The 17,514-nt window shown below is 36.6% G+C and overlaps 1 protein-coding gene across 3 annotated transcripts in view; it reads right to left on the minus strand.

The window, feature by feature from the left end:
- Positions 1–540: 540 nt before the first annotated feature.
- The window catches only part of LIN54 (lin-54 DREAM MuvB core complex component), a 44,398-nt gene continuing 27,424 nt past the window's right edge, over positions 541–17,514 (minus strand). For all 3 annotated transcript variants that reach the window (XM_044680295.1, XM_044680294.1, XM_044680293.1), the window contains 6 exons: positions 12,281–12,372; positions 11,077–11,148; positions 9,272–9,374; positions 8,135–8,272; positions 6,275–6,477; positions 541–845 (listed from right to left, as the gene is read on the minus strand). In XM_044680295.1, coding sequence (XP_044536230.1) covers positions 644–845; positions 6,275–6,477; positions 8,135–8,272; positions 9,272–9,374; positions 11,077–11,148; positions 12,281–12,372 — 810 coding nt within the window. In that variant the 3' untranslated portion in view covers positions 541–643. The remainder of the gene's footprint in view (positions 846–6,274; positions 6,478–8,134; positions 8,273–9,271; positions 9,375–11,076; positions 11,149–12,280; positions 12,373–17,514) is intronic.

Below are 17,514 nucleotides of genomic sequence, written 5' to 3' on the forward strand. Positions count from 1 at the left end.
CCGTCCTCTGATATTTAGCTTACAATTTTTATTAATACATTATAAGATCTTTTTAAAAACAAAATTATATTCATTTTAAAAGCTGTGCCTGTGGATTATTATCCTTCTCACACTTAAAAAGTGGCAACAGGGCATTACTCCACTCTTTATCTGACAGAGCTGATTTTTAAAAGTTAGTACTGACATGTCTGTAACAAAATAGTTCTTGAGAATTTTTCTTCAGAATTAGTTTACATGGATGTTCTAAGATCAAGCCTTTGACCAAATAAGTATTTCTCACCAATATTTCTTCAACTTCCACTTGAATAAAGTGATGCAAGGCTATCCACCATAAATAACAGATAATTTATAAATGCTCTTCAGGTAAAAGAATCAGAATGAAAGACAATCTAATTCTAAGAAACTCAAGCAAAAAATTAAAAAGCAAAACAACACAAGAAAAGTTCAAATTTAGAGAGTTCTAAGTAGATTTACCTAATTTAAAAGAACTAATTCTTCACAAAAAATGTCTTCTTTTTCAGTATTATGAATCCTAGCACTTTTTAAAATGAGCACTGAATTCACAATGTTCTCTCCTGAAAAAGCCAGCATCCCTTTGCCTTAAGTGTTCCTCACTGTTCATTTTTCAGTCTTTGTGCAATAGTTAGCAATTCATGGCACAAGAGTCACTCTTGGCCTTTCCTGCAGAGTTGATGACTCTCATTAAGCATCGTCCAAACTCCTCCAGGATCATCCGCTCAGCTGCTGCTTTTGACTTTCCCTTCTTGTCTGCCTGCTCAGCCTGGGCAAGAAGACAGTTACATGTTGCTTCTGCGACTTCCTTGGTCACAAATGTAAATGGTAATCTGAAATGGCAACAGACAAACAAATTAGTAATGATGCAAAATGTCACTGGTCTAACAGTTGATAGAAGTCATCTTTTAATCAATAGGACTGCACTTCATCAGGACAATAAACAGATGCTCCTGAATTAACTTGCAAATCAAAGATCAAATTGTGTTCGGTATCAGAACATAATATTTTACATATAAGAATTTCATTTATGAACAATTGATTCTTTAGTTGCTATTCTCTGCATAGCCTTGAGACTATAAATGTAAGTAAGTTATAATTTCTGCCTTGTAGAATATCAAGTTTGGGGGGAAGGCTGGTAGAGAGAGACAGTGGTCGTTGAATAAATGAAAGATAACAAGAGTTTACTATAGCAATTTCAGGTTCTAAAAAATTCTCATAATGAAAAAGCCCTTTAAATTTTAAAATCAAGGTAGCATTTAGGAGTATAGTGATCCCTCATACAGGAGTTACATTCCAGAGACACCTGTGATAGGTGAAAATCTGCGAAGAAGTGGTGTTATATTTATTTTATTATTTATATGTATTTTAAGGTTTTATAAACCCTTCCCACTCTCCTATACCTTTTTGGACACTCTTATTAACCTACAATCACCAAGCCAATTAGCGCCCAGGATACAGAACACAGCACTGTAGTTGGTCACCTTTCAATCCAATAGTGTGCTGTGATAAATGCAACTCGGATACAGAATTTTATATATATATGCATATATATATAAAACAGGTGATACAGTGAAAGCGTACTAAGTGAACGGCGATATGTTGAGGGATGACTACCAACAACTACTAGTTTTTGCTAAAATATGTGAAAAGGGGTAGAGTTTTACGTGTTTCACCATCTTTATGAATTACAAGTTCCAACCTAGAATTTTTGGGAAAAAATGAAAATTGCTTTGAAAACAAACACAACTCCACCACAAATCAAAGCTTTATTAAACATTGACTTTTAATTTTAGTAAAATATATTCTGTCACATTCAGGCACATGCTGATCTGTTTCTAAGCTCTTTCTGAGGCTGAATAGATGGTATCTGCAGCTTAGCAAAGTGTATGACACATAGCAAGACTTCAGTATTTATTGACTGACTGAGAAGCAAAACAAACTCCAATCCTTAAATACAGGCTATTTGCTAAAGAAGCAATTTATTTTATTTTTTAAAAAACCCTTACCTTTTGTCTTAGAAGCTCAAACCTCATTTGCAGATTAATACCCTTAATAACCTTTTCCCATCACTAGTCTTCATTACTTCTCTCCCACTGCCCAGGCAGGCTTTGAAATTCTGGGTTACGGGGGCACCTAGAGATCCAGGGCTCGAGATGGGAGGATCTGGAATCAAATCTGTCCTCAGACACTTTCTAGCTGTATGACTGTAGGCAAATCACTTAGCCCCAATTGCCTAGCCCTTACTGCTCTTCTCTCTTGGAATTGATACTAATACAGAAATTAAAGGTGTCACCAGCCAAGTTCAGGGACTTGCCAGTGGGAGTAGGTGTTTAGAGGTTTTGTTTTTGGTGTGGGCACTCTTTGCATTTTTTTTTTAACCCTTACCTTTTGTCTTAGAATTGATACTAAGTATTAGTTCCAAGACAGAAGAGTGGTAAGGGCTAGGCAATGGAGGATAAGTGACTTGCCCAGGGTCACACAACTAGGAAGTGTCTGAGGCCAGATTTGAATCCAGGACCTCCCGTCTCTAGGCCTGATTCTATCCACTGAGCTGCCTAGCTGTCCCTGTACATATGTTTTTGATCCCATTTCACCCTTTTCAGACAGTGCCCTCAATATCTTCCTTCTCTTGCCTATAATCTCCAGCTTCTCCCTAGCAACTTCTTAAGTGCTTTCAACCATGCCCAAATCTCTCCCATCCTTAAAAAGCCTTCATTTCCCACCATCTCCTCAAACTACTTTCTTGGGGGGAAAACTCTTGGGGGGAAAAACAAGTGTTCACACTCACCTTTCTCCTCTCTCACTTCTCAGCCCTTTTCAGTCTGGCTTCTTGCCTCATCCCTAGACTCAAACAGCTCTCTCCAAGTTAGCAGTGATTTCTTACTCATCAAATCTAACAGCTCTGCTCCCCTACCCACCCACTCTTACCTCTCTACAATACTGAATAATACTGACCACTCTCATCTCTAGGTTTTCAGAACCCAAACTCTCCTGGTTCTTTTAGCTCATCTACAACATCTTAAGCTGCTTCACTTTGCAGATCAAGGTCCCTGACTGTGGGCAGCCCCCAAGGCACTGGTCTATGTCGCCTACTCTACATGCCCTTCTCTTGGTAACCTCATCAACTTTTACAGTCTTATCTTCTCTAAATGGATGACTTAAAGATGGATAGATCCAGATCCGGTTTCTGTTTTGGGATTCATTCCACATCACTATTTGCCTACTAGACATTCTAGACTGGATGTCCTAGAAATATCTCAAACTTACATGTCAAAGTCAGTCATTCTCCATTCCCCCCTATTTCTGCAGAAGGTGGTGCCATTTATCTAGATTCCCAGGTTTTTAAATCTCAGTGTTATCCTTGACCCCTCACTCCCTCTTGCCCCACATGCCCAACTGGTTGCCAGTCTCACTGTTTCTAACTCCATACTTAAATAGCTGCCACCTAAACTCAGGCCTTTGTTGTCTCCCACCAAGATTACTCCCATAGCCTTGTGACTGGTCTCAGTGCTTTATGTTTCTACCCATTCCAGTTCATCCTTTGCATGTTTTCAAAAGGGATTTCCCTTAACGGTAGATCTGACCAGGTCATTCTCCTACTCAGTAAGTGACCATGGTTTCTTATTGCCTCTTAGATCAAATATAAACTCACTCTTCATGATTCTGTCATTCTAGCCTTGTTGATCTTTTCTCCCCTCCTGTACTCTGTGACCCAGCCAAACAAGGCCTTTTTCTGTTCCTCACACATGATAGTCTCATTGTATGCAGCCCCTTTGACATGAAATGCATGTTGTCTCTTTCACTGGACCAGGAACTCCTAGAGAGCAGGCAGTCTTTCTTTGTATTTCCAGTCCTTAGCACAGGGCCTGGCACATAGTATGTGCTGCATCAATGTTTACTGACACCTTTCCTGATATCCCAAATCTCCAAATTTCTTAAATACTCCTAGTACAGTGGCTGGCACATAACTGGCACCTAATTAAATGCTTACTGATTGCCTGGCCATCCCATTCCCATTTGCAGTTACAATGATTAATTCTGTGTATCATATTCTCCTTTAACTTTTTATCTCTTTGCTCTTCCCTTGGAAACTAGCTTGTTTTGCTTGTGACTGTTTCTTCCCTGGTTCTCTCATCCCTCTTGGCCCCTCTATGCCCACCTGCTTCCCTGGTAAGGTGAACACATTTCAACACTCAATTCTTTGGATTTCCAATGGCTACTTGAACCCTCTTTTTTTCTGGTTTGGCTTGGAGTGAGGTTCTTGTGTTGTTTGGTTGATCCTTCCTTCCATATTTATATACATTTCTCATACCCTAGTTATGGGAAATATTTAAGTTCTTCCCCGCTACTCCTCATTTTTTCTCTAATGTATTTCTTTTTTCCTTTCTTCTTCTCTCATCTAACAAAATTACTCCCCAGCTTTGTGTGATTTAACTTCATGATTTTTGAGAAATTAGGATTCCAAAGATACATTTATCTCTTCTTGCCCCATTAGAAAGTACTTTTTGCTAAATCCCTCCAAATGATCAAAGAAATGTAAATGCATAGGTTTCTCTTGATTCTTGTGTGTGTATTTTAAAGTTTCTATTTAGTTGTGATCTTTTCATAAGGAATGCTTGAAAGACTTCCATTAAAGGTTGATTCTTAGAAATAGGCCCTTTAGAGTATTATATTCCAAAATATGTTTGCATGATAATACATGTAAAACCCTATTACATCACCTGCCAGCACCAGGAAGGGGAAGGAAAGGGAGGGAGAGAGATAAATTTGATCATATAACTTAGGAAAACTTATGTGGAAATTTGTTATAATGTGTAATTGGTAAAAAAAAAATAGAGTATTATATTCCAAGAGTTTCTCTCATCTGAAATTGCTGTTGGCAAGTATAATATAGGATTAATATTGCCATGTTTGCTTGGGGGCAACTTGTCAATTGCCCTGGTTGTTCACTTCTACCCCTTGGGGATCCAGGGTGGCCAGGAGAAGGAACGTGGGATCTTAGTTTCCTAAATTAGGTAGGTTTAGGAGAACTTTGCTGACCTAATAGGAACACCAGTTAGATATACCCTATCAAGAGGTTGCTCTATATTACCATCAGGAGATCATTTATTTCTGTCCCAGGGCTGGTCCCTTGGGACAGCTGAAGATCATAGCAAGGAAGTTCATTCAACATCCTGAACTTAGATCAAGGAGGCAGTACTAGACTAGATTCATAGGTTTCCAAACCTACTCTCCAAACCCTTTTCCTTAATCAACCTTTCAAATAAAACTTTAGTTTAACTTATAAACTAGTGGCTCCTACCTTCAACTCTGATCTAAGTAGACTGCTGATCAAGATTCTAGGAGGGTGGCAGAGTATCTTCATTGCTGTTAGAGAGGAAGCACCACACTTCCCTTCCTGTCTAATCTCATTGTCATCCAATAGGAGTTACTTCCTCAGCCGGGTTAGAGGCTAAAGGGTAATTTTCTTAAAGGGGATTCAATCCTTGCCAAAGAAAATGACATCAATCCCTTGGCTGGCTTAGACACTGGGTGCTGGTCATTCCTATATCCAGCACTATCAGTAAATAGCTTGAGATTAAGCCACACTAGCTTCCTGACTGCCTACAGCTTTATCAACATCCATTACTGAACCACTCTTATACCCTCTTTACACAAGTCTTTATTATTTGACTGTTTGGTGTATTTAAATAATTTTTTCTTGGTTGATTCCAATACTTTTATCTTTTTTTTTTTTAACTTGGAAGACTTGAATTTTGGATGTGACATTCCTGGGAACTTTCATTTTGAGGTTTGTTTCCATTTTCACTTTGCCCAGTTCTATCTAGGAAATTTTTATTTATACCTTTTTTGGTTTTGTCAAAGTTCTCAGGGTGTTTGATGCTTAAATTAATCTTTCCTGTTGTCCATATAAGTTGTTTTTGATAGCAGTTACAGCACCTTACATTTTCTTAAGCAGTTAGGTAAAAAAGTAGACCTGAAGTTGGGAAGATTCAAGTTGAAAACCCTTCTCTAATGCTTGCTAGCAGTGCAAATCTGGACAAGTCAATTAACCTCTATCTACTTCTGTTTCCTCAACTGTAAAATGTGGATAATAATACTATCTACCTCTCACACAACAAATTTAAGTGCCTAGCATTTGATAAGTGTTTCTTTTCTTCCTTATCATGTTTCTTCTGTTACATGTTACATGTTTCTTCCTTCCTTATCATGTTACTGTTAATTTCAAATAAGCCATCAAAAAAGAAAACAAGCTTACTTTCCCCCTCCGCTAGTTAAGGCAGGTGCTGGTCTTGTTAAGAGGTCAGAAATCTGAGAGGACAGCTTAGTCTTTGCTGCTGTCTGCTGTTGTACTCTGACTTCAGCTGCATCTGCCAAGTGCATCAATGTCTTTCGTTCAGGGCTCTCTTCAAAATTCTTACATCCAATGCATTTGCATATTGAGGAGCACATTATTTTCGCCTAAAAGATCAAGTAAAGAAAGGTTAATGCTTTCTCATTAATTTTCTAGAACTAAGAAACTGGCAAGGCAAATAGGACTGGGTCATATTCTACTATGGAATTGACTAATTAAACTAATTTAAAAAATCAGACAGTTATTTCAATCATTAGATAGCTCTCTCCCAACTTAAATATACCTAAGATATAAATGAGGAGCAAGCTAGCCAGTTATCGAGAATGTTCCCCAGGTCTCTGCCTCAGACACTCTCTAGCTGTGTGATAACACAAGGCAAGTCACTGAACCTCTCCAGGTCAAATTCAATAGGGAATCAAGGTGGGGAGGGGGTATGAAGAAGGAGAATTCCATCAGGAAGGGAAGAGCTGCAAGCAAAACAAATTTTCCCATCCCCCAAAGGGGGAGAAAAAGGGTAAAAAGAAAGGAACTAGAATCTAAGAGAGTGCCCAAAGCCACTGGAATAGAGTCCCAATCCCTACACGTTTAAGAAAATTTTCAAGAAGATATAAACATACAAAATCCTCCTAGACTCCCAACTATACGGAATTAAAAATTTCCAAAAGAGTAGTGGAAGGAATTAAAGGCATGTGGAAGTAAGATGAGGTCCATATCTTTGTTGTTTTCCCATCTACTTCAGGACTTATGCTCAAGATGTTTTTAGAGAATGTGCTGAGTAATACTCTGAGTCCCAATACATATTCAATTACAAAAAAATTATTTTACCCAGTTGTGCAGTAATCTGAAGAACATTAAATATAAAGAATAATAGCAGGCTAGTGACTTTTCACTGATCTGTTTCATGCTGAATTAAAAAAAGAGAATATTCAACTGACGACAGCAAAAATAATAATAGCAGCTCACGGTTACATAACTGCTTTAACAAGTCTATGAGGTAAGTGAGATTATTATCCTCATTTTACAGATGAGGAAATTGTGTCTCACAAAGGTTAAGTGAAAGAATAGAAAGGTATGATTTGAACTCAGGTCTTCCTAACTCATCTCTATCCATTACATCATGATGTTACTCCATTTGTATTAATTACAACAAATGATATATTTTTGAAAAATCTATTTTTTATATAACTGTGGACCTCAACCTAGAGAAGTCACATGTGCTCATTTACAGATTCAACAGATGCAACAGGGATTCCTGGGCCTGAAACAAATTAGGCCCATAGGTATGGGCCACAAGTTAGGGACCACAAGAAAGAGAAATTAAAGTAAATGCCCATTATCGCTTTAAAATGTCCATTCTTTTATTTTGCAAAAGCACTGGTTAATTATGAGTCTAGAATATGAATTTATGAATAAACCACAAAGGGCATCACTAGTAACGATATGCTATTATAAAACCATAATTCTCCAGTCTCATGGCTTGATCTTAAGGTCATGCTAATAACCTACAAATGAATTAAATAGAAATGTCACTATTCCAGACCCAAGTAGTGTTGAGTAAGCTTTAGATCCAATTCTTAAAATATCTGGAATGTTAATTGTATTATAGACACAGATGTTAATTAGCTACTTAAGATATTAAAATGTACTCTAATGTTTATAATAAAAAGATTAACTGTCAACTGAAGCTATTCCTACAATTTATAAGCAGGTTTTAAAAATTGTGCGCTCTTTAGTATACCCAACAGAAGAATATGGTTTGCTTACCTCATAACATTCACAGTAATTTTTAAGACATCCTGACCGTTTACAGTTACAGCCCTTGCTATGACGGCGATCAGATTCTCCTTCCTTTCCTTTCCCTATCTTGGGCTTAAATGCTTCAGGATTTCTGTCAAGACATGCCTATCAAAAGAGAACAAGCATTAATAAATTGGTAGTCACATTAATGAAGCTGAATATCAGTCCAACCATTCTCAGAAACATTCCAAGAGAGGGACTAAAAGGTCTACATATTTTATCTCTGAAATTTCATCACAAGTCATATACTCCAAGGTGATAAAAGACAAAAAAAGGGCTCTGTACACTCATGTGTGACACCTAGGGCAACATTTGTAGTAGCAAAGAGCTGGAAACAAAGCAGGGGCTTATTGATTGGGGAACTGCTAAATAAATTGTGGTATATGAATATAACGAAACATGCTTGAAGAAATGATGACTATGATGAATAAAGAGACCTTGGAAGATTTATATGAATTAATGAAAGTGAAATTAACAGAAGCAGGCAAACAATAAACCCAGTGATAGAACAACACTGAAACAATCAAAACTGACTTAAACCATATGATTTTGATCATGCTTTGGTCCCAAAGAAGAGATATGAAAAGGCATTCCTTTCTACATTGATGCACAGGTATAGGACCATGTGGACCACAGAAATACGATATTGGATGCTGACAATAAGTTAGTTAATTTGGGAAATTATTCTTTCTTCTTTTGCATTCTTTGTTATAAGGGATGGTTCTTTGAGAGAGAGAGAGAGAGGAGGTATAAGGAACGCATTGGAAAATGCAATACAAAAGTTTATCAATAACAATTAATTTTAAAATATTGTAGTAGTTGTAGTTTCAAAAACTCTAAAATATCTCCTTCCACATACAATTTCATCTGAAATTCATTTTTTATGAATTTGAAAATTTGAATGAAATTATGAAAATGAAATTTTGAATCTCAGAACTATAGTATAATTTAAAGATTTAGTTAACATGAATATTTTACATATATCACTCTAGTTATTCTTTGTTGAATATCGCTATGGCTTCTGTCAATTATAGATTAAGGGCTTTTGTTATTAAAAAATGAAATAATTGTTTTTCAATTTTGATGAAATAAAGAAATAATCACCTTTATTGCTTTTTGCCTTTCATTTTCATGCTCCAAGTTATTAAAACAATTATTGCAATTGCAGTTGTTGCAGAACTCACCATTTGCAAAGCAATCACAGTATCTGAAAAGTGGGAAAAATAAAACATAGCCCATGAATTTACTGTAGTTTGCACTAGAAATAATTGAACAATTTGCAACTATAAACAAGTCATTTTGTGAAAAACATTTATAGCTGTTTGTTAATGAATTAGCATTAATCAAGTACTTATAATATGCTCAAACCTCAAGGCTAATGGAGTCCTGGCCTAATAACTCAGCTCAACCAGTTACTCACAACCACAAGGTTATCTGGTCACTTTAGATTCTGAAGCCAGCTTAAAGAGGAAAAAAACCTCCCCAAAACAAAAAGTCTTCTTTAAGTTCCATACCTGCTTGGGCATTATCAGTGAGTTCCTAAGAACAGCTAGAGGTGAGAATCAGACATACAATCCTTCAAAAGCATGTCTGAGCCTATTTCAACACCATGTAGAACCCAGAGGGCCCCTAGGCTCCCTACAGCAAGTAGCCTCTGGCTCTTCTTAGCATCAGATCAAAACAAGAATCTCCCTGGCCTTCCTTTCAAACAGGCCACTGTCACTTCTTCTCTTGGTCACAGTAAGTAGAAAGAGAAGTCTCTTGTCATATCATGTCACTTGAAAAAAAATGATAGAAGGGTAACTAGAAGAAAGATCCTTTCTCAGCCAGCTTCTTGGATAAATGACTTCTAAGTGAGATTGCTACCATTTTCTACTTCTTTGGGAAATTTTTATTATAAGTCATCATAGTGACTTGAGAGAAGTTATATAAAATTACTGTCTAGCCTTTATCGCATCCATATGTTTCTAGGAGGTTTTGCAGAAAAAAGTTGTCTGAGCATAAGGCCTGGAGTCAGAGTGCCCTGGGTTCAGATCTGATCTCAGACACTTCTTAGCTGTATGACCCTGAGCAAGACATTTAACTCCAGTTGCCTAGCTCTTACTGCTCTTCTGCCTTAGAACTGACACTTAAGTATTGCCATCCTAAGACAGAGGTTAAGGGTTAAAAAAAAAATAATAAAAAAAAAAAGGTTGTCCCACTAAGAGAGAAGCCTAGCAGAAGACATGCTAGGCATATAGTACACAATCAGATCAATCTATCTCATGGAATTGCTAGAAATGATTTTGGGAAAATTAATCAAATTTGGACCACTGAGGTACACAGATTCTTCTTATACTCTAATGAAGCAATTCCCTTAATTATTTGGTGCCAAAATAATTGGGAAAGAGTACAGTATTGGAAACAGAATATTAGATTTAAGAGTCAAAAAGACCTGAGTATAAATCCTGCCTCTAATATTTGCTAGCTGTATGTAAAAAGGCAAGTCACTTAATCTGTCTTAGCCTCAGTTCCTTCATCTGCAAAATGAAGATTGGAACATTAACCTCACAGAGTTATTGTTAGGATAAAATAATATATGAAAAAATGTTTTGCAAATTTAAAGTGCTATGTAAATGCTAATTATTAATATTATTGTAATCACAAATTTTAGTAATATGAAAATCACCCATATGACAATTTCACTGTACAGAAAAACAACCAATACCGTCATCACACTTAAGAGGGAAAGCATAAGGAGTTTATTTGCAAATATAGTTAAAAATAATTTGTAAGAAGATTTGTATACAAGAATATAAACTTAATATTCTATTTTTAGTAAACTTTTCTGGTTGCTTTAAGTGAAAAACACTGACTCTTCAATTCACCTCTCCAACCTCAACCCCAACTTTATGAATACACACACTTACAATTTCAAACAGAGTGACTTTGTACAATTGCAGGGCTTTCTGGGCCGGTTTGCAGATTCTGATGAGATTATCCTAAACAAGAAACGTTAAATATTTTATTATATTTGTTGGCCTAGGTTCCTAAAGGCAATGCTAGTAAAACTATAAACTCTATGTATCCTTCCAAGATGGAAAGTGATGAGGGAAAATCTACATATATGTCTGTTGTATAAGGAAAAGTAGAGCTAAATTCACTAAGGTTTATAGCCAATTCGGCCAAAGGAAAAGGAGATTTCCTTTATAATTTTCAAAAACTACCTATTATATTGCAAAGAGAGCAAGGGACAGCTAGGTGGCTCAATGGAGAGGAAAGCAAGGTCTGGAGACAGGAGGTCCTAGGTTCAAATCTGGCCTTGGACAATTCCTAGCTGTGTGACCCTGGGCAAGTCACTTAACCTCCATTTCCTAGCCCTTACCACTCTTCTACCTTGGAACCAATACACTGCATTAATTCTATGACGGAAGGTAAGGGCTTTAAAATAAATAAACAAACAAATAAAGTAGCAATGTGAAATTGTTAAATAAGTATATTAAATGAATAGAAAAAACATAGGATTGACCAGTTAAGAAAAGTTAAGAAGCTATGATTTTAAAAATTTCTATCTACAATAGGAAAAAATCAAATAAAATTACAGTAGAGGAAGTATATCTGAGATAGTCCAGACCAGCATTGGTGAATATTTTTGAGATAGCATGCCCAAATTGCAACTTCAAGCTGCCTGTAAGCCTCCAGCATTACTCCAGACAGAGATGGGAGGAAGTGCTCATTTTAGGCAGCTGGACAGAGGGTGGGACATGCAAAAAAAAGTCTTCTGGTGTTGCGGAGAGGGGGAACGGAGCAGCCCTCCTTGTGTTGCCCCAGCACTCCTGCCCTGCCTTCACCAACATGGGCCCCTAAACAAATCCAATACTAAGTAGCCTAAACAATGGTTCAAAAATTTGTGGCTTTCCCATGTTGTAGGGTATGGAAATTTCAATCTAATGCCACCTCTTCAATCCCACTTTTTTTTTTTTAAACTGTTCTTTTTATCTCTAGCATTTAGCACAGTGCCTGGCACTTACTTGTATATGACCTCAACTAGGATTTTTCTTGATATATCAATTGTTACATTAAACAGATACTAAATTTCACCTAAAAATAAGTTATTCTTTTCAGGATACTCACCCATTGAATGGCAGTCTTGCCTGGCTCTGTATACTAGATGTCCCAGTAAAACTAGTGTTGCTTGCTATTGACACATATGAAGACTGCTGTAGCTAACAAAATGAAATAATGGGCTTTAGTAAGACTCATAAAAATGGACAATGAATTCAGTAAGAAGAATGTTAATAGAGTGCATTCCTGATCTCAGTAATCAGTGCGTTCTCCTTCCAGTGATGTAGAGCACAACCCATTCAATGAAAATCTTGCCCTTCCTTCCCTGTACTCTTGCCAGTTTGTCAAAGGGTGTCCGCCCACCCAACATGGGGGGAACTGCTCCAATTTTTCTTGATATCACAAGACATCAAAGGAGCAAAGTCGCTGTCTGTTGGTTATCCTCCTCTTACTAACTAGCCCTTCTTTTTCATACTTATATTTCTTAGATTCATCTTTTCCTCTGCTTCTCCTATGTAATTACCTATTTATAATGTGTTCTAGCCTACTCATAACCAACACACACCTTTCTTTACCTTTGTCATGATACTCATTTTTATGTCTTTAGAGACTTTAACCTCGCAGTGATATAATTATAACTCCAGAATAATAATGGTCACAAAAGGATGAGTCTTAATGTTTCAGGGAGAAATTTGGGGTCATTAGAAGAATTTTGCAATATCCTGGGCTCAAGTCATTATTTATTTGCATTGTCTATCCAAGGGGTATATACATACATGTTTCCTATGTTGCCTGCCCAATTTTCTGGACAACGGGCATTCTTCATCTACTTGGATTTTCCTGGGTAAATATCGTTAGATTACACTCTTTTTAATGGTAATGGATTTTAACCAGGAGACTTTGCAATGTTCGACAGCTTAACGTAATCGGAGTCATCTGAGAAACATCATCATCTATAGGGAATCCATCTCCAACTTGGAAACTGTGCTAGATCTCTCCCAGCATATATCAAACACCTTTGGTAAGCATGTCTTCTCATTTTATTCCTTACCTAATATTAATGATTAGAGGGTTTAACAAAGATGTCACTTCATCTTTAATTTCAAATAATTATAATGTGTGCATGAGGTATGATTGTCAATGTATGCTTGTTTGAGAATCTCGAAGACAGTGCTTTGCTTTCTCCAATACAATGCCTTTTTACAATCAATACACAATTACATAGTGAGATCTGGTATTCTCTCAGTCAACTGTAGGATGGTGGATAGATACTCTATTAGGGAATATTGCTTGTAAAAAAGCCTATCTATTCCCTACTGATACCTTCACCAAAAATACTCTTGATGAATGTAGAGATTATATTCATGAAAATTTCATAGATTGGAAAACAGGTATATACACTGGTTCTCTTAATCACTTTTTTTTGGTAATAATAAGGTCTAAGATGTTTATCACACCTTTGATATCTTTCTCTTTTTCATATATCAGAGAACTAATTCCTCAATGACCTCACAATTTTGTTGCCTGCAATTCAATACAATTTATTTCAGTAAACATTAAGTACTTATTATGTGCTGAGTACTGTGCTAAGTCACCCAAACGATGATATTCAGTGGAGGCAAAATCTCTTAAGAAGAATTACTGGTATAAAATGGAGTTATCTGTAAAGTTCTCAAAATTCAAAGTCCTCTATAAAGGAGTGTTTTGAGAGGACTTTACAGTTTCACTCTAGGCCTCCAATAAAAGAGGAGAGAGTCAACTGATGGAGTTGAGAAGGTGTTGAGTATCAAAAAAATGAGAGGGTAGCTAGGAGGCACAGTAGACAGAGTGCTGGCCTAAAGACGGAAGAAACTCATCTTCCTGAATTCAAATCCAGCCTCAGACACTTACTAGCTATGTGACCCTGGGCAAGACACCCTGTTGACCTCAGTCCCTTATCTGTAAAATTAGCGGAGAAGTTAATGGCAAACCACTCCAGTTTCTTTGTCAAGAAAACCCCAAATGGGCTCACAAATCAGAAACAACTAAACAATAAACAAAAACTGAGTTAATCTGCATGGTGAAGATTTTTTTTTCAAGTGCCTCTCATTCCATATCCCTGACACTTATTTTTCAGTATTTCCTTGAATGCCTACATTTGCAATGAAGTTGTCAGATAATTTTTTAAATGTTAATTTAGTTTGGAAGAGTTTATGTGGTTCTCTCCATAATATCTCTATTTTAATATCCTCTGTACCAAATGTTGGTTTGTAAAGCTGTACTTGATGATAGCATTGTCAGATGGCCAACTGTTCTATAAATTATTTCTTGTTGCCTTCAGAGACATGATAAAATCAACTCTGTCAACTACTTTATTTCCATAACCAAAGAGAACCTGTGTGCCATTCTTGCAATTAGTTGCAATATTTTTCTGACTTCTGATTTTATTTATGGTAAGAATGTTGTTTGATATGACTCAGTTCCTACAGCAGTATGTCTCAATCATACTTCACATGTGGAGTAACAACAGTTAGTTACTGTTTATAAAAGTGCCATAACTATGTAATTCTTAGAACTTCTATGCACTTTGGTGTGGTTCTACCATTGTCAGTGCAGAAGTAGAAGGGATTATAATGGACCAAAGAATATTTTGTAATTTTTCTCTTCCTCAAGGATAATCATGGGCAAAGAATCACACCCAGTAGCTAGCCCTTCTACTTTTAGTCAGGGTAGTTAGTCCTTGGAAAGCAGAAAATCTGCTACTGGTAACATATTTCAAAGACTTTCTAAGAGGACAGAACTTGCCAAGAGCTTATATTCTCCTGATATCACCTTTGAGAACCTGAGTTGCATCCATGAAAGGAAAATATTTTCTTCATAGATGATAAGTAAGACTCAAATAACTTGACAAAAAAATTAAAACTCATCTCTTTACAAATAGCAGTCAAAACTCTTTATCTTCTTATAGATTCCCCATAGGTCAAAGATAAAACTCAAAACTCAAACTCCATAGCGAACAGCAGTTAAATTGAGATTCAAATCATTTTAAAGACATTGTAACTGCACAAATGACTTAGTGTAGAAAAATTAAGCAAAATTAATTGGTACGTGTTTAACTTAAGAGAAATATCTATTTTAAACTGGGTATTTATAAACTAAAATATTATCTTGGAGAAAAAAAATCAAGAAAAGGTGGCTTAAAATCAAAGAAAGAATCTCCTAACAATAATGTTTCTCATGCTTAGTCAACAGAGTACTTGTTTTATATTGTTTCTGTCAGTCAGTCAACAAGCATTCTTAAGGGCTTACTATATAGTAAGCAGGAAGAGCTGACAGAAACTATCTAGCACCTGCTTACCGAGTTTTTCTGCTAATTAAGAATGTGCATTAAAAAAAGAGCTGCCTGAGCTGGGTAGCTCAGTGGATTGAGAGCCAGGCCTAGAGACGGGAGGTCCTAGGTTCAAATCTGGCCTCAGACACTTCCCAGTTGTGTGACCCTGGGCAAGTCACTTGACCCCAATTGCCTAGCCCTTACTACTCTTTTGCCTTGGAGTCAATACACAATATTGACTCCAAGATGGAAGGTAAGGGTTTTAAAGAAAAAAGAAAAAAAAAAAAGAGCTGCCTGGCTTTAGGATGGTAGTTTTTGTACATGAAGCACTGCAGCATCATTACAACCATGAGCTAACCTAGGTGGATTCATCAGCTCAGAAAATAATTATATAAATACAACCCAACTGTTGAGTTTTATGATATTTTGTTTATAAAATATTTCAAATTCCTGTCACTAACATTAGCTATGTTTTAGTTTTTATTTGTCAATCCTAAGATAGGAAATATGATGGACACCTGATTTAGCTGATGAAAATGCAAACCAATTTGATGGATCTGTCAATTGATCCCTAGCCACTATGTACTGCTTCAGTAATGAAATGATGCTTTCCCATCATATTCTCCTTTATTCCTTTCTTTTATTTTTCTAGAGTACTCTAAAATTCTATAAATTTTCTTCCTTAATAAAGTTTCTAAAACTTCATTCTTTTCAAAACTGCTTTCACATACTCTAAGAGACTTTTGACCATTTGACTCTGGCCTCTGGGTGTTTAGTTCTGGTAAGCAGAAATGCATTTCTGTTATCAGTGCTCTGTGATGGAGACCCAGCAGCTACTATGATCCTTGACTTACAGAGGAATTGGCAGAGGCTTCAAGCTGCCATGGGGCATGTCTCATGTTAGCTCCAGGGCGTTTGACCCCCTCACCCAAAGATTGAAATACCAAGTTACGTTGCCATGGAAGATAGAATTGCGGGGCACCTTCTTCCTCTGCCCTTCTGTCTACTGAATCTTCTTGGATATTCTACTCAAAACTTCTGAGCTAATTATATTTACATTAATTAATTATAATTTCTATGTGATTTTTTTCAAGGGCGGCAATTTGGCATAGTGGACAGAGAAGACTCACCTACCTGACCCTCTCCTGGCTGTGTGACTCTGGGCAAGACACACAACCATTTAGTGCTCTAGACATGCTTTTAAAATAGGTTACTAAGAAGATGCCAATCTGCATTTGGGAGATGGAATTTCTTTACCCTGTGCCAGTGAAATGACAGATCCAGTCCCTGTCCCTAGTCTAAAATGGAAAGTCTTGTTGAATTTATTCACCTTATCCCCCACTTATGTAAAGAGATATACATATGCAGAGAGCAGGAGGGGTATAGATAAGGGAAGAAAGGGAAGGAGAGGAAAAGTTCCCAATCTATGATTTCATTAGTAATGGAAGCTGCTGGTAAGGAATTTGTCCTCACTGACATGGTCTGGTGAATAACTAGGGTCACAGAGGCAAGACTTGAATACAGGTCGTTCTGTTTATGAGGCCAACCCATTATCCATTATCACGTGTGTATAAGTTTCTAGTTAAAATAAGTAAGTCACGTTTGATGATGGTGGTTTCCAAAAGCTGAGTTCCAAGAACTTGAAACTCTGTATCCTCAAAAAGATTGGAAAGTTAAAGTCTTCCCAGATTTTCAGTTAAAGGATCAATTATTTATTAAATACTTCCCTGTCCACCTCATCTTCAAAACAAGTAGGCACCATGTTGAACAGAAGTAAAAAAGAAAAATCAATCAATAAACATTTATTACACACTTTTTATGTGCCAAGAACTATGAGAGGTGCTGGATATTTCAGCATAAAGACCAAAATAATTCTGATCAGCAATGAGCTTACATTCTTCTCATTTAAACAACATAAAAAATAGCTCCAGCCTAAATATAAAGTGAATAAAAACAATAAATACAAAGTTGATATTTATAAGATAGTCTGGGA

Source organism: Gracilinanus agilis, chromosome 6 (assembly GCF_016433145.1).
Source record: "Gracilinanus agilis isolate LMUSP501 chromosome 6, AgileGrace, whole genome shotgun sequence".
NCBI classification, from domain to species: domain Eukaryota; kingdom Metazoa; phylum Chordata; class Mammalia; order Didelphimorphia; family Didelphidae; genus Gracilinanus; species Gracilinanus agilis.